This window comes from Gymnodraco acuticeps, unplaced genomic scaffold (genome assembly GCF_902827175.1).
Source record: "Gymnodraco acuticeps unplaced genomic scaffold, fGymAcu1.1, whole genome shotgun sequence".
NCBI classification, from domain to species: Eukaryota; Metazoa; Chordata; class Actinopteri; order Perciformes; family Bathydraconidae; genus Gymnodraco; species Gymnodraco acuticeps.
Genome location: NW_022992055.1, coordinates 412,368 through 435,074, shown reverse-complemented (window position 1 = coordinate 435,074; position 22,707 = coordinate 412,368). Strand labels below are relative to the sequence as shown.

At 41.5% G+C, this 22,707-nt stretch overlaps 1 protein-coding gene across 3 annotated transcripts in view; it reads left to right on the top strand.

Annotated features, from left to right (window-relative positions):
• emp2 (epithelial membrane protein 2) overlaps window positions 1-22,707 on the top strand; it is a 41,454-nt gene that overhangs the window by 15,726 nt on the left and 3,021 nt on the right. Inside the window, exons 1-4 of one of the 3 annotated variants that reach the window (XM_034202158.1) lie at window positions 4,063-4,104; window positions 19,383-19,580; window positions 20,127-20,235; window positions 20,326-20,466. In XM_034202158.1, the coding sequence (XP_034058049.1) occupies window positions 19,503-19,580; window positions 20,127-20,235; window positions 20,326-20,466 (328 nt within the window). In that variant the 5' untranslated portion in view covers window positions 4,063-4,104; window positions 19,383-19,502. Of the gene's footprint in view, window positions 1-4,062; window positions 4,105-19,382; window positions 19,581-20,126; window positions 20,236-20,325; window positions 20,467-22,707 lie in introns of those variants that run through there. The other 2 variants (XM_034202159.1, XM_034202157.1) reach the window with 2 other exon arrangements.

The window sequence follows — 22,707 nt, the reverse complement described above, 5'->3', positions numbered from 1 at the left end:
TCTCAGCAGGGGACTTTGACAGAGGATTTCTAGTAGTAGGCTAACTAATACAAAGTCAAACAGTATCAATTTCATTAAGAACTAATGGTAAAATGGTCTTTTTATCACTCATCAAAGATAGCAGAAAAACATGCATTATGTACTATGGAGGGGACTTTGACAGAGGATTACTCACAAAGTACACTTCATTTCTGGTAGCAGTCAAACTAGTACCGAGTCCAACAGTGTCAGTTTTATTAAGAACTTGTGGTAAAAAATATTTGTATCACTCATTGAATATAGCAGGGGAAAAAATGAAGGGCAGCTGATTTGAAAAAACAAACTCGAGAGATGGCTGAGGTGACCAGGTGCCAGAAAGCCACAAGTGGGACAGAGCACTGTCCCACTTGTGGCACAAACACACTGTAGAGTTTTTTACCACAAGTTCTTAATACAACTGACACTGTTGGACTCGGTACTAGTTTGACTGCTACCAGAAATAAAATTAAGTACTTTTACTGTGTACTGTGAGTAATCCTCTGTCAAAGTCCCCTCCATAGTAGGCTACATAATGCATGTTTATCTGCTATCTTTGATGAGTGATAAAAAGACAATTTTACCATTAGTTCTTAATTATATTGATACTGTTTGACTTTGTATTAGTTAGCCTACTACTAACAATACATTGAAGTAATTGTGTACTTTTTGAGAAATCCTCTGTCAAAGTCCACTGCTGAGAACAAAATCAAGCCACTTCTGCTCTAGAGTATGTTTGTGTGGGACAATGTGGGACATGTAAATGCAATGTCGACGCGTGAACTGTCAACGGGGGGTGGAGAGACACTATGGACGCTCGTAAACTGTCACCATGATAAAGAAAAACGCCTTGTATTTCAATTTTGGTTTTTCAATTTTAAAACGAAAATCAAATATCCAGTCGTTTTTTGTTTTTGAATATCAATTTGTGAAAAGAAAATCCAATGACCAAAACATACACTGACTGCGGTGCACACAAGGTACACACAGCAGCATACTAATAATAACTTTGTATTATTAGTGTAGGACACTTATGTATGTATAACATCTTAAGATGTGTAGTTTTATTCATGTTTTTATATAATTTTACAGGATATTACTATACTATTTCTCATGTTTTACTTCTAACATTAATATCTGATTTGTAAAACATCACATACAGAAAGGTATATCCGTCATTTAATGGTAAGCTATTGAAATTGCGATTCCATAGATGTGTCTCCCATCACCCAAATCCCCTGACTATTCTTTCAACTCAGTATTTACATTCTTATATTCAAAGAAAATCAGCAATATCTTTAAAAACTACAAGTCCTTTTCTATCAGCTGTGCACCGCTATGGTGTAAATATAACCTATCTACCAATTGGATCAAATATAAAAGTCAGCCGAATTAAGGTTGATACTGCAAGGAGACGTATTTTGTGGAAAAAAAAGCAAGATGTTGTTTAATTGCTGATATATTTATGATCCACGTCACATATTCAGTTTCCGTGGCTGTTCTTCCTGTTTGTCTAGAAGTCTTCTCATCAGGGCTCTGTAAATAAAGAACTTAGGCAGATGTGTAATATGTAATGCAGCCGAACCGTGTATTACAATGCCGTTATGTGATGACTTTCAAAGAGAACAGCAAGCACACTCGGAATAAAGTATTATTTTTAGGGCTGTCAAACGATTAACATTTTTAATCAGATTAATCACAGCTTTAAAATTAATTAATCATGATTAATCACCATTCAAACTATGTCCAAAATATGTCATTTCTGTATGTATATTGTTGTGGGAATGGAAAGATAAATGAAAGAAGGCGGATATATCCATTTAACATGTTTATTGTAACATTTTTCTGTGCGTCAACATGAAAGAGAGCACCTATCAATCATCAAACCGTGGGGTCTTAATTCATTACGTGTTGATTTCTATCAACGGGGGAGTACTTCAGGAAAGTCGACGGCGGGGGGGGGGGGGGGAGTGGAGTACTTCGTGACCACAGAGCGTGAACGTTGTGATCAGCTGTTTTAGCGCAGTTCTCCAGTGAAGGGGGGGGGAGTCTCCCTCCGCAGCCGGTTGGCGTAGTTTTGGCACAATTCCGTTGTATAGACCGACGTTAACAGCAGCCCTGTCTGTGCACACGGAGACCGACTCTGTCGTCCGGTGATCTAAACGCCTTCTGGAAAAGCTTCCCAAGTACGTCGGTACGCAAATGCGCTTTGTGACACAAGTGACGGTACGCATTTCAGATTACGCACATAACCTGCGTACCAGTTATGTGCACCTACTACAGCAAAAGTATTCTCCGTCGGGACTTCCTGCAACAACACCACGCCGTTATCTTGATTCTGATTGGCCAGAAGACATTATCAAAGATGTTCTATTGAGAAGACGATCACTACGTGACAAAAGTTTTCAAAAACCGTTTCTGGTCTTCGGTATTTCCAGACAAGTGGCTCCTGAAATCAATCTTACTAACTAACTGCTGTCTGTGCAATTCTCGGCGCGAGTTGGCGGACTTTATTTTGCTTACTTTAACATCATTTTTCATGGTGGGGCTAAGCCATTTCTTGGTATGGGTGTAGCCTACCCCAGCCATACCCTGGCGCTGCCACTGGTGGGATGTATGGGGCGGGCCATTCTGCACATGCGTTAAATGCGTTAAATATTTTAATGCAATTAATTCAAAAAATTAATTATCGCCGTTAACGCGATAATTTTGACAGCATTAATTATTTTCTTTTTTTAAATGTTTTTAGGATTTCATATCGCATTAACACCATATCCCAACGTGCATTGCGGCTAAACAATCCAATCACCGAGCTTCTAGCTGAGGATATTGGGTAATCAGTTCAGTGGGTTTGTGTTGTGTATCGCTATGATGCTCGAAATGTCCCTTATAGGCCTACGTCTGCTTCCGGTGACTTTATTTTGAAATTCAGTTCCTGAGAAACGGCTAAAAAGCCAGCGATTATAAAAATTAAACGAATAAATAAAAACAAGGATAATTGTGTGTTATTGTTGAGACAACAGTGTGTTATTCAGAAAATAATAACAAATTAGAAGGAGAAAAAGATAAAAAAATACAGATTTCATTATTCTGAGGCTCCAAGCCCTATTTCTTTTACTCACAGACGGCAAAAAAAATCCGACATACGATTTAAAATAAAAATAATAATCGTGGCTTGATATTGAGTAAGAACATGTTTTTATGAACCGCACAGCTTCCGGTCTACCAAGACCCGACGGACAAAACGTGGCGTATCATATGCTCGGCCTCAGAACTCAATGGGAATGGTTAGCGTATCATATGCACGCAAAATAGGACTTCTGCGTATCTATTGCACGCATTTCCAATGTGTAAAGTCGTGTCATTTGTACGCAGACTGAAGAGAGTGGGTTGCTATAATGGCCATCTTAATCTTCGATCAAGCCCCCACCAACAGTCTGCAAAACACAACTTCTTAACATTATAATCATCATCATCTCCAAGAAAATCACAAATCATAGATTCAAACATTGATTACCTTCTAGATATGACCATCAATCAAGCCACCACCAACAGTACTCGGTTTTGAAGCCAACTTCAGTAATAGGCAAAATGTGGAATAACAACTTTCATGTCCGTACTTCAACTCATTGCCCCCAAAAATAGTAGACATTAGGGGTGTAACGGTATCCGTATTCGTCCCGTACAGTCACGGTTCGGACGTCACGGTTCGGCACACGCAGTCACACGACGAATACGCCTTTTTTTTATGAGTGGGAAAAAAGTGTCATTCAGGGCAGTATCCACTACACTATATATAATCCAGGGGGCGGTATTGCGCCTAAAAGCTGTTTGCCAGCCGCCCTTAAACAACAAATGAAGAACAAGAAGAAACACAACAACAAAACGAACAAAATACAAGAAGAAGAAAAGTTAGTTTGGCGATTTCAGATAACACACAGGAGCTAGAACTCACCTGCTTCTTTTAAATCAGCTGTGTGGGAACATTTCGGGTTCCCTGTGGACTGCAATAACGATGGAGTGTACGAGTGGTGGATCGGACGAGGACGGTGTGTCGCCGTTGTTCTACAGTGGTGCGGTATGCTAATGGTAACACACGCCAAACATGCTAAATCATATCAGAAGGCATCACCCAGATTTGCCAATCACCAGAGCCCGGCAAAAGACAACAGCAGTTCAACAGCTGATCCCCGCTGTTTTTATAAACCAATAGACATGAAAGCCGTGAGACCAAAATAAATAACGGAAGCTTTTGGCATATGTTTTTCAACGACTTTGCGCTCTTGAAACACTTTCTTATTATTTATGATGTAATATTTTCAAGACATTCTTTTTAGCTTTACAGCTTGATGAAACCTTTTTGTTTGACATCAGCCATTATAGATAATATGGCCATCTGAGTGTACTGTGTATGGTTTGTTTTTAACTGTTTAATACAGTTCATTATTCAAAAAAGAGTTCTTTATTTTTAAACTGAAACTTGCACTACTGTTCAATGATAAATAACAACAAACCTGGAATTATGCATTTTGGACTTTTTTTTGCTTTTTCTTGTTGTACCGAACCGTACTGAACCGTGACCTCCAAACCGAGGTACGAACCGAACCGTGACTTCTGTGAACTGTTACACCCCTAGTAGACATCCTTGAATCATTGGATACATTTCTTTAAGGTAAATGAACTTAACTTCCATGCATGAAATAGATTTTATTTATATCCTTTATGAGGTCCTTAAAGTTAATGCTTAACTTTCATAGGAATGAACGCAGCATTCTTGGCACCATTGGAAGCAATCCAATCAGTATACAGAGTGAACAGAGCACAGGCTGCCCATTTCAGAATGTAAACAGTCAACTCCTCCCTTCTATCAACAAGTCATAGTCAGGAGTAAAGCCTTCAATCACTGCAGAGTAAACACCACGCTCCCACATACTGTACTCTCGCACATTCACAAGGCAAGGCAAGTTTATTTATATAGCACCTTTCAACACAAGGCAATTCAAAGTGTTTTACAAAAAACGAAAGACATTAAGAAAATGGCATTTAAAATCAGTCATTAAAAAGAAAAGATAATAAAATAAACATTAAAAGAAAAAAATACATGGATAAAAGTTACAGTGCAGTTTAAGATATGAATAGTTCAATTAAAAGCAGCGGCAAAAAGAAAAGTCTTTAGTCTGGATTTAAAAGTAGTCAGAGTTGCAGCGGACCTGCAGTTTTCTGGGAGTTTGTTCCAGATATTTGGAGCATAATAACTAAACGCTGCTTTCCCATGTTTAGTTCTGACTCTGGGGACAGAAAGCTGACCAGTCCCTGAAGACCTGAGAGATCTGGATGGTTCATAATTTAGCAGGAGGTCAGAATTGTATTTTGGGCCTAAACAATTCAAAGCTTTATAAACCAGCAGCTGTATTTTGAAATCTATTCTTTGACACGACTTCAGAACAGGAGTGATGTGATCCACTTTCTTAGTGTTAGTGAGGACTCGAGCAGCAGCGTTCTGAATTAGCTGCAGCTTTCTAATATATTTTTTAGTGAGACCTGCAAAGACACCATTACAGTAGTCCAGTCTACTGAAGATAAAAGCATGGACAAGTTTTTCCAAATCCTGCTGTGACATTAGTCTTTTAATCCTAGATATATTCTTTAGGTGATAGTAGGCTGATTTAGTAACTGTTTTAATGTGACTGTTGAAACTCAGGTCAGAGTTCATGACTACACCTAGATTTCTGGCTTTATCTGTTGTTTTGAACATTGAAGACTGAAGATCAGCACTAACTTTTATACGTTCTGCCTTGGCTCCAAAAACCATTACCTCAGTTTTATCTTTGTTTAATTGGAGAAAGTTCTGACACATCCAGTCATTGATTTGTTCAATGCACTTACTCAGTGTTTGAATTGGAGCATAGTCTCCTGGTGAAATTGTTACGTAAATTTGTGTGTCATCCGCATAGCTATGGTAACTTATTTTGTTGTTTTTCATTATCTGAGCCAGTGGTAGCATGTAGATGTTAAAGAGAAGAGGCCCCAAGATGGAGCCTTGAGGTACCCCACATGTCATATTTGTCAACTCAGATGTGTATTTACCTATAGAAACAACGTTTTTTCTGTCCTTTAAGTAGGATTCAAACCAATTCAGAACTGTTTCCGAAAGTCCCACCCAGTTTTCCAGTCGGTCTAGTAATATGTTGTGGTCAACAGTGTCAAACGCAGCACTGAGATCTAATAATGCTAACACTGCAGTTCTGCCACTGTCTGTGTTTAAGTGAATGTCATTGAAGACCTTTACAAGAGCAGTCTCAGTGCTGTGGTTTGGACGAAAGCCTGACTGGAACTAGGGCTGGGCGATTTTTTCGGTTTTCATGATTAATTTGCATTTTTACTTTCCTACGGTTTGTGAAATGGCTGAACCGAAAAATCGCGATTTAAAAACATTTCTAGACTCCGCAGATTTGTTTTGCTTTAAGGGACTCCGTAGTAGCTTACTCTCTCACTTTCCAGAACGCGCACAAAACTCAGCCACATTGCATGTGACTACCCGATCTGCAGCTCTGCCCGATCTGCTGTTGTTATGCTGTGTTCGTTGTTCGTTGTTGAGCATAACAGAGGACTCAGACATTGTACATTAAATATATAACTAAACACGCCTTTTCTCCTCCTTATCTCTTTCATTACTTTTCATTTAATATGGTTTTGAACGCTGTAATCAATACTCCAAAAAAATACAGGAAATTCACGGCTGGTTTCATTTCTGGTAGTTCCGGATGTTGTCTCATGCTACCCACGTCTGTAAACAAACGTATTCAAATAAACTGTACCTTCATTTAATATTCAACAATAATAATATCTCGACGTCTATAGTTGTAGTGTTGAAATCAGTAGGTTTCGGTGTGCAACACTCCGTGTCATATCGCTACTAAATTCACCTCTATAGTAAATGGTATATTAGCCACATGCTAAATGCTAACCGCAGATTAAGGATTTTCAGAATAAAAGCTTAACAACTGGTTGTGCACGAGAACTTCTGGTTTTTCAGTATAAAACAGCATTTAAACTGACGGTATGTTTAAGGTACTTTATGCCATCAAAAACATTGATTTTAATTTCTAACACTGTGCGCATGTGCAGAGCTGCAGATCGGGTAGTCACATAGCCTACTTACTACAATCACATTCACCGCGCCACCGACAGACGTACCATAAAAATGTCCACGAACACAGATGAAGAAGAACTCATTCCTAAAAAAGGTGCTACTTCAGTTGTATGGAAGTGGTTCAGGTACAAGCGGTCATACATAGAACAAACAACTGTTCTGTGTAAGGTCTGTAGAAAGACAACTTCCTAGAAAGTTAAAGGGATGTTATTTTTGTTTGAGGGTATTTTTGTATTATTCATTTCATTATCATTATTTATTATTTGTTGTATTTCATTTTACAAGTTTTTTCAGGGATGGCCTACAAGAGATATTTTTTTCAGTTTGATTTAAAAAAATCTTTGCACATTAATGACAGCCAAGTGCCTGTTTTTATTTTATTTTTTTTATTCTTGAACAACTGATTTGTTCACATAGGCCTAGACTACTTGGTAATCTCATTTATTTTTATTGTGTTAATAAAGAAAATATGTATTTAAATGTTGCCTTGGTCTGGTTTGTTTAGAAAAAAACAGAAAAAAATCGAGGTTTAAATCGAAAATTAATCCATTAGTTAGAAAAAAAAATCGAGATTTTATTTTTAGGCCAAATCGCCCAGCCCTAACTGGAACACATCAAAACAACTATTTAAATGCAAGAAATTACTCAACTGTTGAAAAACAACTTTTTCAATGATTTTACCTAGAAATGGGAGGTTTGATATGGGCCTGTAATTGTTCATTACTGAAGCATCTAGATTATTCTTTTTTAAGAGCGGTTTAATGACTGCAGTTTTCAGGGCCTGTGGAAAAATACCTGAGTGAAGAGATTTGTTTACTATATGAAGTAGATCTGAGGCCATGCAACAAAAAACATCTTTGAAAAATCCTGTTGGAATAATATCAAGGCAGCAGGAGGAGGATTTCAGAAGTTGAATAATGTCCTCTAGGTTTTTATCATTAATCTGATGGAATTGTGTCATGGTGTTTCAATTGATATTAGGTGGACATAGGGACAACACATTTGCTGTACCTGATGCAGAGGCACTGACTGCTTGTCTGATTTTCTGAATTTTGTCAGTGAAGAAGGCAAATTCATTGCACGCCCTGGTTCAGAGGCTACTGACACCGGGGGGTTAGTTAGTCTGTCGACGGTAGCAAACAAGGCACGTGCATTATTTTCATTTTTGGTAATGATGTCAGAGAAGAAAGACTGTTGTGAGTTTTTCAATTCCAAATTATAAAGGCCAAGTCTCTCTTTATAGATTTCAAAGTGAACCTGGAGATTTGTTTTTCGCCACCTGCGTTCAGCTTTTCGACAGTCTCTTTTTTCTGCTCTCACGGTCATGGCCTTTCTCCATGGAGATATTTTCTTCCCAGTCACTTCCTTTACCTTAGTTGGAGCAATGGCATCTATAACATTTTAAATTTTTGAATTAAAATGATCTACTAGCTCATTTACTGAGATGTTAGCAGGGGCAAGTGTGGAAGAAAAATTCTGAGTAAACATTTCCCTAGTATTTTCAGTTAAATATCGCTTTGTGGTTACCTCTTTTTGAAAAATGTTGTGAACATAAATAGAGCTCTCAAAGAAAACACAGGAATGGTCAGAGAGTGCAACATCAGTCACCACAACCTTAGAGATATTCAGACCCTTTGAGATAATTAAGTCCAGAGTGTGCCCCTTATTGTGCGTGGGCTCCGTCACATGCTGAGTCAGTCCATAGCTATCAAGAACACAAAACAGTTCTTTAGCCCCTCTGTCCTGGGCGTTGTCAACATGGATGTTAAAATCACTAACAATGACTAGACGGTCAAAGTCAATACACACTATAGACAGCAGTTCAGTAAAGTCATCAAAAAAGCTTGCACAGTATTTGGGTGGTCTATAGATATTTAGGAACAGAGCTCAAGAGGAGCATTTCAGCTGAAGGGCCACATATTCAAAAGAATCAAAGTTTCCATACGATGTCTTCCTGCATTGAATGGAATCATTGAACAGAATAGCAACTCCACCCCCTTTCTTATGCATTCTTTCCTGACTCATAAAACTAAAGTTGGGAGGGGTTGATTCGATAAGAACAGCTGCACTTGTTCAATCCAAGTTTCCGTTAAAAACATAAAATCAAGATTGTGCTCAGTGATAAAATCATCACACTTTTAAACACACACACGGTTTGCTGTGCATATAGACACAACATCTAAGCTGCATCACACATCTCAGCTGCATTTTCTGTAATTTGAGGTATGACATTGAGACCACACATATTTCTCTGGCTATTTTATTAACCGTGCATTCTTCACAGTTGTTTGGAAAGGTTGCACTTTGGTAATTGGTTGCAGATGTAGAAGTTATTCTTATGGACTATATGTGAATTGCCTTTACACTACACTTCCTTTTTCTCTAAAATTGTACAACATTCAGCAATAAAGCCTGCATGATGTCCTCGAAATCAGTGGTGTGGGGGTCGGGAATACTACAGCAACAATGTTAACAGAACATTTACACAACTTTAATACTTATCTGTAACTCATATTACTCTTTTCTTATCTTTCTTTCATCTAATCTTTCTAAGATAAATCAAAACTGCAAAAAAACATGATTATTTTCGGGTTGTCCGTACCTTGTATCTCGAACATAATTTTTCTCATGAGCGCCTTTGAGGAATTTCTTCAGAATTTAACACAAACATCCATTCTGAATCAAGTATGAACTGATTAAACTTTTGTGGTTGAACCGTCAAGGTCACTGCAACCTGTTTTGCATAAAAACATGGACGATAATTATATTTACTTTTGTATCCTTTGTAGCTGACGCTCAAAGGTCCCTTATTTATTGTTTTGTCTTTTTTGAAGAGTGTTTAATGTATGCTAGAACTTTGTTTTATTTTGTAAAAATGATAAGAGTTGTCTTTCCGGAAGTCATGTGACCTCTAGCCCCGGATGTTTATATTGTGTTTGTGAGAGAGTAAAAGGGCGCTAAAAGTGTCAACGATCTGATAACGTAATTCTACTGCTGGTCTACTAGGCAAATACGTTTTCACGGCAGGGGTAGACATTAAGGGTAAAAAGCGTCCTCCGGGCCGGTGGAATTGTATTGTCACTGGCCCCACTATTGTAACCACTGGCCCGGAGCATTCGTCCAAAAAAAAAATCGACTAATAATGAAGAAAATTAACACATTTGTTGCAATAGTAATTTATGCACTAACTACATTACTACTTTGACTACAACATTTGAACAATCATTTCTTCCTCATTTTCCTCAATTGTTCATATTTGGTTTGTTAAAATAATGATATTGTGGTCATTGTTAAAAAATGTCTGCTATTATTATGAGTATTATTATGCACTTTCTGCCTTCCTGTCATTAGGAGTTAGAAATGTAATGGCTATAGATTAGATGAGATCCTTCATTATCCTAAACTGCTGGGACATTTCCCTCTAGCCAATACCTTTTATATGTTCTACTCTTCACTTACTTGTCAGCATAGATCGGCATTGATGTAGAGCCTACAGAAGACCTTGTTTATATTGGCATCATATTGAGAGGTGCGGCCAGTGACGAGTCCTAAAACCAGGAAGTAAGCTGCTGGTTCCCTCGACAAAAAGCAATGGGATTTCTCCACAGGGTTTTGGAAAATAGCTGGAAATAAGGTCTGTGGAAAACAAACCTGATAGATAAATGCATGTTTTGTTCAGCCGGATAATCTCCACATGTCTACCCTACTTTTATAATTTTCGAATCATAAATCTAATCGATAGATTATAAAAGGTTTTTAGGATGCGTCACTGCACCACTAGAAGCCAACTCCATCGATCAAGCTGGCTGAAACTTTCTCTCCCTCTTCTTATCATGCTCCCTGTCACTCTCCTTTAACTCCTCCGGTGACTTGTTTTTTGCACGGCGCTTGGCTGGTTACCGCTGGTATTAAAAACATTTTGGCGAATGGTTATGTGGCGCGATAGTCGCTCGCGCTGCGCTCCACAGCAAACAGCTGTTTGCTTTTCACCCAACAACGACAAGCGACTCACGAAACGCTATGTTGTAGCGTTAATAAACGAAACAATTTAACAAAATTGCTAGTCAAAATACCAATACCACAGGAAAAACATTTTTTTAAACAATATTTTTAGTGGCCCGAGCGGGCAAGTGGAAAGTACGTTATGCTGGCCCGGGGTGTCTAAATAGTGCTTCCGGGCCAGCGGGCCATTTATAATGTCGAGCCCTGCACGGTGTTTCATGATTGTACAAAGAAGAGAATAAACGTGATTGTGGACATCAGTTCGATGCGTAATGTTCTTTCAAGACCAAAGTAGTTGCATCCTTTACTCAAAAGTGATTCCAAAAAAGTGTAATGGGTAAATACTAATATGGCACAGTTTCTCTGTGGGTATGTTCTGCCCTCACTGTTGTCATGAGTAGCAGATGGATAACTCCTCGACAAGTGGCCATGTTTATCTTCTTTAATAAGATGTTTACATCCACAAGTCAACAGAGTAAAACTAAAAATATACATAGAAATTAGGCACTTAGCTGTGATACAAAATATATATATATATACAACGGTTCATGACATCACAAAATTTCCTAAGGCCAGAAAATGCCACCCTCACAAAAACTGCCATACAAATATGATATATTCATATTTTCTCCCACTTTCAAAGAGTCAGTCTTTTAAAACTACTCCAGCCTGACTAAAATGAATAATACAAGATAATTTTGAATCGTTTCTGCTGCTGCCAGGATGGCCACAGGACGTAGGCGTTGTAATGGGAAATGTCAACCAGGTTGTGGAAGAGGGCAAGTGGCCAGCGATTTGTTCTCCTCCTGCAGGAGTAGGTGGCAAAAACATAAAACAAGACAATTTGAATAAATGATTCCAAGCATTTTCTCTCATGATGCAAATATTAATTATTTTATAGGAAAATGCTCATTTGAAAAAAACCTGCATATATTTCAGACAAGAATATAAGAGTAAGAATACATGTGTGCCTACCTTATCAAGGTTGTCGACACCTCCTTTGCATCGGTTGTAGTCTTTGATTATGACTGGCTTTCTCTTCATTTCGTCGCTTACGTCTGGACTGCGGTGTTTCGTGCTTAGAAGCAGCACATTCCTGCCCCGTCGAGGGATGTAAGAGACCAGTGTGTGGGTCTTCGTAAAGGCAAAGGTGGAGGAGAGGACCGCTCTCGCTCTTGCCTGGAGCAAAATAGGGGGAAGCTCAGGCTTGTTTCGGCGAATTGTGCCAACCAGGGCCAGTTTTCTCCTGAGCAGCTCCTCAGCCAGTGCGAAGAACGTGAACACATTGTCACAGGTAATGATGTGTCCCTGGAGCCCCTCTGTCATCTCCAGGACCACCCTCATCCCCTGGTTGACTTCAGGACGACTGCCAGCTGCTTTGCCTGTATACACCTGCAGTCTCCAGGCGTAGGATGATCTTACATCACAGTTTGCCGAAATCTTTATACCGTATTTGGCCAGCTTTTTTGGCATGTACTGCTTGAAGCTGCACCTGCCTCTGAATGGGACGAGCTGTTCATCCACGCAGATGTCGCTGAATGGGCTGAACAGCATCGGCAGGCGGTGCGTCCACATATCCCAGACTTTGCGGAAGTTAGCCAGCTTGTCATCACGGCGCCGCGGTCGGGATAGCTTGTCATCGAACCGCAGTGTTCGGCTGATTTGGTGAAACCTCTTGTGGGACATCGTGGCTCGGAAAATGCTCCGTCCTGATTTCTCACTCCAGAGGCTGAGGGTCGATTCGTTTTTTGACCTGTAAACACCAGCCAAAATGAGCAGCCCCACGTAAGCCTGCAGTTCCTCTGCGTCCATATCTCGCCACTCTGCAATTGACCGTCTCCCATGCAGGTTTGTCATGGACACAATATGCTGCAGGATGTCATCTGTCAGCAGCAGTGCAAAGCTGGATGCTGGGTCACTGATTCAGGCGACAGCATAGTGTGTTGATCCCGGGATCAAACTTCTGGCTGCTGGGACGTAGCGGAGCGTCTCAGTGTTTGTGGGAGACCAAAACACTTTACCATTTTTTTTAAGTCCATCCTGCAGCTGCTTCCTCCAACTCCCCTCCGCTCTCAGTTTCAGATGAGTCTGAGTTGGACTCTAACTGGTCTGTTCCCACCTCGGAGGCGTCCTCCGTGGACTCTGAGGCCTCTTCTGTGTCAGCCTCAGAGTCCACGGAGGAGGATGAGGAGCCATCCTCGCAATCAGAGTGCATGATGATGTCCAGAGCCTCCTGTGCTGTAATGCCTTGCCATCTCCAAATAGACTACTCCTGCACTAATAGTAATACTTACGGAGCGTCCACACTACAGCTTCAAAAAAAGCTTGGAGCTGGGCGTGTCTGAAGCTTGGGGATTTTATTCGAGCAACGCGACCAACAACCAATCACATGAATCTCCCGCCCCCGACACCCACTGTCTCTGCCACCTCCCTCCATGACTGGTTCTTCCGGTTTGTATCCCGGTAGGTGAAGAGGGTCTGCTCATACAAAACCGGGTGATTTGCTACGGCGATAATTAGTTTCTCCTCCATCTTTTTTTGAAATATAGAAATGAACGGCGGGATATCTCTCCCAGCTTAGACGCGGTTTGATTGGCTAGCGCTTGAGCTGTCAGATTTTCAGAAACGGGATTTGATTGGCTGGCGCTGGCTACTCCGGCGGAGACGGACTGCTATGCTACCCACAATTCAGTTCGGCGAAAAGCGAGGCAACGTGACGTCACCCCATTCAAAGTGAATGGGCAGACGCGTTGGAAACTGTTTTTGAAGCTGTCGACGCTGTAGTGTGGACGCAGCGTTATAACCATGGCTGCAGTGCACCTGCATAAACAACCTGAGCGAGAACCAAAACAAAGTCCAATTTTGTTTTGGTTCTCGCAACTCATTGTTTTTATTATTGAATTAGATTATTACGCAGTGTGGCCTTCTAAGAGAAAAGTCTTTTGAAGTTGGACACACACACACACACACACACACACACACACACACACACACACACACACACACACACACACACACACATACCATTATCCAACATCAAAAGTGACACACATATATCATTTCAGTAGCAAGTAACCCTTGCTGAAAACAGTAAACAGTGTGACATTTTGCTGCAGGCTTCAAAGGGTTAAAATTATCGCCATCTTGTAGACAAATGTGAAAATTGAAAGCTAGAAGTCCAAAATGAAATCTTAACATAAAGGAAATCAAGAGTTTATGATAAGATACATGTGGGGTCAAAAAAAGCATTTTCAATGGGGCATTTTTTGCCGCTAGGAACTAATGTGTCGGTTTTTGTGTAGCTTAGCCATTTTAGGCTAATTAAAAAAACTGAGGCGACAATTCAATATACAACTAAAAAAGAATATCCTCTGGCAAGTTTGAGCAATATTCATTCAACACAGCCAAAATGGCATGAACATGAAAACCCGAATGGCTGAAAAATGGCCCCAGGGACTCTTAAGGGTTAATACAGGCTGTAGCCTGTATTATTAATAATAGCAGCATTGCAATAAATAAATTGTGCGTGCATCGCGCATCTTCAAATAAAGGCAATGGCAGGCACTTTAGAAAATAACAAAAAATAAACCACCATCATGTAGCCTGTATTAATAATAGCAGCATTGAAATACATTCAATAAATAGCCTATTGTGTGTGCGTGCATCTCGCATCTTCAAAAAAAGGCAATGGCAGGCACTAGAACAATAGGCCGTACAATTTCACCTTCATAGCCTAGTTAACAATCACGAATAAAATAATAATGCAGTAATCAGTCAACAAAAACAATAGCATCACTTGCTTATGCATCGAAATAATAAATCAAAATGGCATTATAGTCTATAAATAACAGTAGGCCTATTGTATTGAACATTCTAACAAACAGTAGCAAATGAGTCTTTTAGGCTATAGAAATTAGGCTCCAAATAATACAAATTAAAGCTTCACTTACAACAACAAAACATCTTACTATTTAGTTGTTCTTGTTCAAAAAGATGAGCTGGTCAACGTGGTCAGGGTGTAGCCGAGAGCGCAGCCAGTTAAGGATTAGTCCTGCCGCCGAGAAAACCCTTTCCGAGGGCACAGACGTGGCCGGCACACACAAATATGACCTCGCAAGTTGTGCCAACCTTTCGTACTTCGTCTCATTTACTCTCCACCAATCGAGGGGATCCAAATGGGGAGCGATGCACTTTTCATCACAGTAGTGTCTCCGCGTGGTAATTTTCTCCAAACAATGTTAGCATTGCTGACTTGTTGACGTATCTTGGTCGCTGCAGACCCCCTCGCTGAAGACCCCCTCGTTGCAGACCCCCCCGCTGAAGACCCCCTCGCTGACTCAGTCTCAGAGGAGTCCTCCTCGGTGATCTCTGGTCTGGCGTCTGCTTCTAAGGCTGAAAGCAGCTCCTTGACTCTGGCCATGACAGCATTCCTGAGCGCATCGTTAGCAAACTTCAGATGTTTATGCCGCGGGTCAAGAAACGATGCGATGAACGGAACGTTCTTGGCACTCTCCACTTCGTCGGGTTTCAGTCGCCGTTTCAGTGACACAGACACGGTTGGCTTGTACTCCACAACCTTTTTAGACTCTCCTGGAGCAACAGGCAGGTGTTTGGTCAGCAAAGTTGCTGTGACAGGATAAATCATGGAGTTGGAAACCCCTGACTCTCCACACAGGGCAGTAGTAGCGCATTTCAGGGAGCGCAACAACGGCAGCATCTCTTCCATCACGATCCAGCTGTCATCGGCCAGGTCAAGGGTCCTAGCGTCTGACAGAGTTGTGACACTTCGGTCAGAAAGAACTGCAGCAACAGCCCAGCGCTGCTCCAGCAGGCGATCAAACATGTCGTAGATGGAATTCCACCTCGTACGACAGTACTGTATCAGGCGGTGAACTGGCAGTGTTTAATCAAACTGAAACATAATCAGAATTAGCTTTGTCACATCACAGGTTTAAGTAAAAGAAAATAAGCAAAAATGTGTTTTTATGCAAGTTCTATCATTTTTGTTACTTCCATAAAAAATCAAAGGAAAAAGAAAGGGGGTGCAAACAAAGAAACAAAGAAACCTGTTTCTGACACAGCGCCTGTGTTGCTACTTTGCTGTGGTGGAAAAGTGACACAAGTCGACTGGCACCGGCGACAATATGATGGATGGCCTTCAGCTTGAATCCATCATTGATTGCAAGTTGGAGTGTATGGGCATAACATGGACTTGAATCCCAATCAAAGTACTCATTATTGGCGAGAGTGACATTGCTTGCGTTGTCATGTACACACGCAGTCACTTTCTCCAGTATCCCCCAGGACTCGGTAGCACTGCGGAGCCCCTCGGCTAAATTCTCTGCCGTGTGCTGTTCGGGCGTTGCACGGGTCTGTAGAACCGCACTCTTCATCTCCCATTCACTGTCGATGTAATGGCAGGTTATGGTAACGTGCGATTCTGTTGTGAGTGCTGTCCACCCGTCTGTGGTTATCGACACCTTTGAGACAGTTGACAAGCTTCTGCGCAGATCTTCTGCCTTATCTTTGTACAGCTTTTCTATACGTTTGGTCATTGTAGTACGGCCCGGGACCCTGTACTCTGGTTCCACGCTTGCCATAAGCTTAAGGAAACCCCCTCCTTCCACGAAACGTATTGGCAGCATGTCCTTCACTATCATATTGGTGATTAGTGCAGTTATTTCACCTGCACGCATGTCATCACAACGACGTGGCCTTGAAGTGAAGTCGGTAATGGCCGGCTGTGCTGCGTCTTTCTCTGTAACCTCTTTGGCGTGCTTCGCACTCAAATGCGAACGCGTTGTTGAGGTTGAGCTGTGATAGACCAACGTCTTTTCGCAGAGCTTGCATTTAACTTCCTTTGGACTTGTAAGTTTGAAGTAGTTCCACGAGGAGGAACTCTTTTTACCTGCCGCTTTGTTCATCTTTAGTCGCACGTGTGAGGGAGAGGGGGGGTGGGGGCGGGGTCGGTGTGTAGCGTGCTGCAGCAGCAGTCTGCTCTGCACGCAGGCTTCCTCCAAGTTTACAGTAAAACAAACTGGTGGTGTGACCAATGGCCATTTACAATTATTAATACTATTACTATTATTAGCATTAGTCTATATTTTGGTTGAAACAAAGCCAGAAAAAGAAAAAAAACATAAATAAATAATAATAAAAAAATATATAAATAAAATCGATTTTTAAAAATAATATTCGATTATGGAGACTGTAACGAATATTCGAATAATTGAATAATCACTGGCATCCCTACTTTGTACCTTCTGTGGTAGTCCTACAAACGTAGCAACAAACGCCGTCGTTTCTGGGTTCTTATTCTCCTCCAAGCTAGCTCCTTTTTGTTGCGGTCCTGGTAGATATACGACATTGTATCGTTAATCTCCGGGAACCCACTCGCAGCCACAACGATCATCTCTTCCATCTTTACAACTGATCAACAGCAGGACGTCGATATTGATACCATATTGCTAGTAGTTTTTCTCTGGGTAACAAATAGGTAGAGAAAGGACAGGACCGCAGAGTATTTCCACTTTGTATTGGTCCCTGCTACTGACCCACTCCTCTTATCATCCTTCTCCCTCTTCCTTTCTTTGACATACTGTTGTGGTAGGGTCATTCTTTGGTGGGGGCTCTAAGGCCCCCCGCTGCCTCCGCGCGTCCTTTTGTGAATGGGTCAGATTAACAGAGGAAGAATTCACAGCAACCATTGGTAAGGTTATAACAAATATGCTGATTTAATGGCAAAAGATACAATAACACAACTTCACGAAGTAATCCGGATTACCCCGGCCCTGTCCTCCCGCTGGGAACTCTTACTTACTCGTCTTGGCAGCAGGAGGAAAGAGAGCGAACACCAGGACTCAACAGGAGATATACAAGAATAAAACAGGAGGGGTTGGGTCAGCTGGTCATCTTTTCAGGTCATCTCATTGGGAGATGCAAAAGATGCTGTGTCGCAGCGAATCAGCGCGTGCCAGCAGAGATGATCCGGAAACAAGAGTCTCTCAGTTTGAAGCAAAACAAACACATCTGGCATTTGCCGTCTCATATTTCTGCAGCCTCCACACACACATCTTATCATGTAGCTTATCACACAAGTCATATGTTTTTATTTATGCAAGCCATACTTGTTGGGAATTAACAGTCATCATCTCATGACCTCCTCAGGACCAGCTAACCAACAAAGCTTAACTGTCCTCATACCCCCAGGCCATCTCTGAAATTCCCTCCACCCGAAGTCAGCTCACCCAGAATCAGAAGGACCATTGTCTCTCTAATTGTGTGTGACCCAATCGTCTCCTGCTCTTTAGGAGTCTTGAAATGAACGCACATACATTTCTCTCACTAACCAACACTTAACATCCCATATATCAGGTGACATAAAAATGAATATACCAGAATTACGCTGTATTAAACTTTTTGCTATAATACTTTACATCAATTTCCACAATACGTGTCCCTCAAACTTTTCCACTTCCTTCGGCATACCTCCTCTGACAAGAAAAAAAACGTTTACAAACGGTAACTTTTAACCGTTATCTGCCGTTAAACCGGCGGTTGAGCTAACTTGGTTAATGCTAATGTGTAATCAAGCAAACAACGGATGTATATTTTGTATAACTTACCAGATATGCCTACTTCCTCGCTTATTTTCCTCCATGCGAGCTCTTTTTTGTTGTGGTCCCGATAGATATACGACATTGTATCGTATATCTCCGGGAACCCACTCACAGCCACAACGATCATCTCTTCCATATTTACAACTGATCAAGAGCAGCACGTCAGAGGGACGTCAGAGGGAATCCCAACGCTGATTGGCTTCCGCGAGAACGCATCATGTGAATTTGATGCTCTAGTTGAAAAAAATGTAACTCTTAAACGCGGCACCGTTCAATCGCCTCAATCGCGTGATTCGCGCCGTGTCCACCGCTTCATGCTCGCCGTCGGAGCGAATTCGCGTCTGTCCGCGTCTCTGCATTAACTTTACATGTAATCGCGCCGCCCCCAAAACATCGCATCGCTTCCGGTGTGAACGCAGCATTAGACAGCACAGGGTATATCCAAACATTTTCAAAAACATTGATGTTGCCAAGTAAGTAGGACTTCTGCAATATGTTATTCTGTGTGTTTGATGTGTGCTGATTATACATTAGGGGGGAATCTTTCCAGAGTTGTTTTTAAAGAATTACATTTAAATGTTTCTCCCTCACAGATTGCTTTTATGTGACGGACCTTAATCCTATCAACCTGCAAATCATCCAGTGTGAGACACAGACAGCTACTGAAGGAGCCTGTTAAATATTCAGTTGACCGGCAGGACAGAAGGGCAGCCATGTTGATCATCTTAGCCTTCATCATCCTCTTCCATTTGGCTGCAGCCATCCTCCTCTTTGTTGCAACCATTCACAATGTGAGTATGAGACAAAAAGGCCCACACATTAGACACTAAGGAAGGGGATCAGGGCATAAGGGGAAATATAGGAATAATCTCAACTACTGTCTTTAGCATATATACTAAGTTTCACTTATTTTGTTATTTTGACTTTATTCTGAACATTTAGATTTCACATTTTGACTTAAATTTCGACATTTGGAGTTAAACCTTGACAATACCACTTTGTTCTCAACATTTCAGCTTTATTTTGCAACATTTCAAATAATTTTTTGACATTGGGTCTTCATTTTCTCAATTAAACTCTTTCGCAAAATAACGACTTTATTCCTTTCGAAACATTGTGAATTTCGTCTCAATATTTTAACTTTATTCTCTTAGTTTTAATGGTATTTTCAACCGTTTAACTTTAATTTTGACATCTTGACCCTATATTCTTAACATTTCATAATTGTTTTAAAAAGACATATAAAGAAAAATCAACTTCTATATTTTTGCCCCTTATGCCTGTCCCAAATATACTTTTAATAATTGTAACCGTTGCTTCGTCCCCCCCTGATTCAGGCATGGTGGGTGGTGTCGCAGGCTGGCCGGGATGTGATCTACGCTGACCTGTGGTACTCCTGTAACGCCACCTGCTTTCCTGTGGAGAACAGCCATACTGTTGATGCAGGTAAGACAGTGTGTAGTTATTCAGCCTATGTGTGTATACTGTAAGTGTCGTGTTTATATATGTAACACCTCCTTTCTCTTTTCTCCTCAGCATATCTGCAGACCATCCAGGCTACTATGATCCTTGCCACCATTTTATGTTGTGTCAGCTTCTTCGTCTTCATCCTTCAGCTCTTCAAGCTCCAACAGGGAGAGAGATTCCTTTTCACCGCTATCATCCAGCTATTGGCCGGTGAGTGACATCCACAAACACTTTTAACACATTTGTAGTCATTAGCATCTTTTTTTCCTCCTGTTTGTGCTCATAAGCCTGGGTCGTTATAAAAGAATGATGATCCAGTGACATGTCCTTGTTATGGCAGGATTTATGGCCACACGTTTCATTTTCAGACTTGATGCACTTTTAGACCATGAATATGTTCAGCCCAGCCCGAGTGTTGGGTTAAAGTGTTATTATTTGAATTTCCTAACATTTAAGAAAACATAGCAGAGTCTTTACTGTCATCATGTCACATTAGGCGCATTCACACCGCAGTACTTTTCCCACAAAGGTTCATGAGAACTTAGTTCATGAGAACTCTTTTGTCGCGTTCACACCAAAAAGAGCCGGTACTAAAATTAGTTCATGAGAACCTTTTCACCCCCTTTTCAGTCCCTGCTAGAGAGCAGGGATTTTCGTGGGAGAAAAAGGTTCCTATGTCTGATTGGCTGGGCGGATTGCAAACCACGCCCCGTAAAACTCCCAAAAGGTTTTGTGAACCCGCCATTTTATTATCCTCGCATTAGCATTATTAGCATTAGCTCAGCGCAGAAACGCAGAGAGACTAACTTATGGCAACACAAAATAAAACATGGGAGCGGTGGAGATGAGGAGGTGTCGGCGTTCTGGCGATTTACTCAGAAGGCTTCAGTAGAAGCTGCTGGGAGTCCCAGTCGCTTCTTCTGAAGCCAGAACTAAAGAGTTCTCATGAACCTTTGTGGGAAAAGTACTGCGGTGTGAATGCGCCTCTTGTGGTGATTTGGTTTCCAGCATTTTGTATGAGTGAAATGTCATCAAAGTTACCCAAAATCTTGAAATTGTATATACTGTTCACTTCAATGGGATTGTCCGTTAACCCTAACAGCCAGGAAACAATGGCAAAGAGAGGAAGAAAACCTCTCAAAAGTAGACACCAAACAACAGAAAAATGCAGTTTCATTATCATATACACTATTCCTATTCCAATCCCAAAAAACTATTTTCCATCTTCTCCTCCCTCCTGGACCCCCCCAAAGCCCCTTCCCCCTCCTCCCTTCTGTCAAGCGACTTTGTTAACCACTTTGAAAAAAAGGTTGATGATATTCGCTCTTCTTTTTCTGACTCACCTCTACTCACCGCTGGGTCACCAGACCCTCCTTTCACCCACACACTGACCTCCTTTTCCCCTCTCTCTCCAAGTGAGGTTCTTACCCTCATTACCTCTGCCCGCCCTACCACCTGTCCTCTGGACCCTATCCCTTCAAACCTCCTTCAGACTATCGCTCCTGATATTCTACCATTTCTCACCCATTTCATCAACACTTCTCTAACTTCTGGTCACTTTCCAAACAGTCTCAAGGAGGCAAGAGTAAACCCTCAACTAAAGAAACCCACTCTCAACCCGTCAGATGTTATAAACTACAGGCCTGTCTCTCTCCTCCCGTTCCTGTCTAAAACACTTGAACGCGCTGTCTTTAGACAACTCTCCTACTATCTCCATCAGAACAACCTTCTGGATCCGCACCAGTCTGGTTTCAAGGCAGGTCACTCCACAGAAACTGTCCTCCTTGCTGTCACTGAGGAACTGCACACTGCTAAAGCAGCCTTCCTCTCCTCTGTCATCATCCTTTTGGACCTGTCTGCTGCATTTGACACGTGAATCATCAGATCCTCCTTCGCACTCTCCAAGAACTTGGAGTTTCAGGCTCTGCACTTTCCCTCCTCACCTCATACCTCAAAGACCGCACCTACAGGGTTACTTGGAGAGGGTCCGAGTCCGACCCTTGTCAATTAACTACAGGGGTCCCTCAGGGCTCTGTTCTTGGTCCCCTCCTCTTCTCCTTGTACACAAACTCGCTTGGATCAGTCATTAGCCCGCATGGTTTTTCATACCACTGCTATGCTGACGACACCCAATTAATTCTGTCCTTTCCCCGCTCAGAGACCCAGGTCGTCGCACGCATCTCTGCTTGTCTAGCTGACATCTCTCAGTGGATGTCTGCTCATCACCTCAAGCTCAACCTTGACAAGACTGAACTGCTTTTCCTTCCGGGAAAAGATTGTCCCACTCTTGACCTAACAATCAACATCGGCACCTCAGTTGTTTCCCCGACTCAGACTGCAAGGAATCTGGGTGTGACCCTAGATAACAACCTGTCCTTCACTGCAAACATCGCTGCTACAACCCGCTGCTGCAGATACACGCTTTACAACATCAGGAGGATGCGTCCCCAG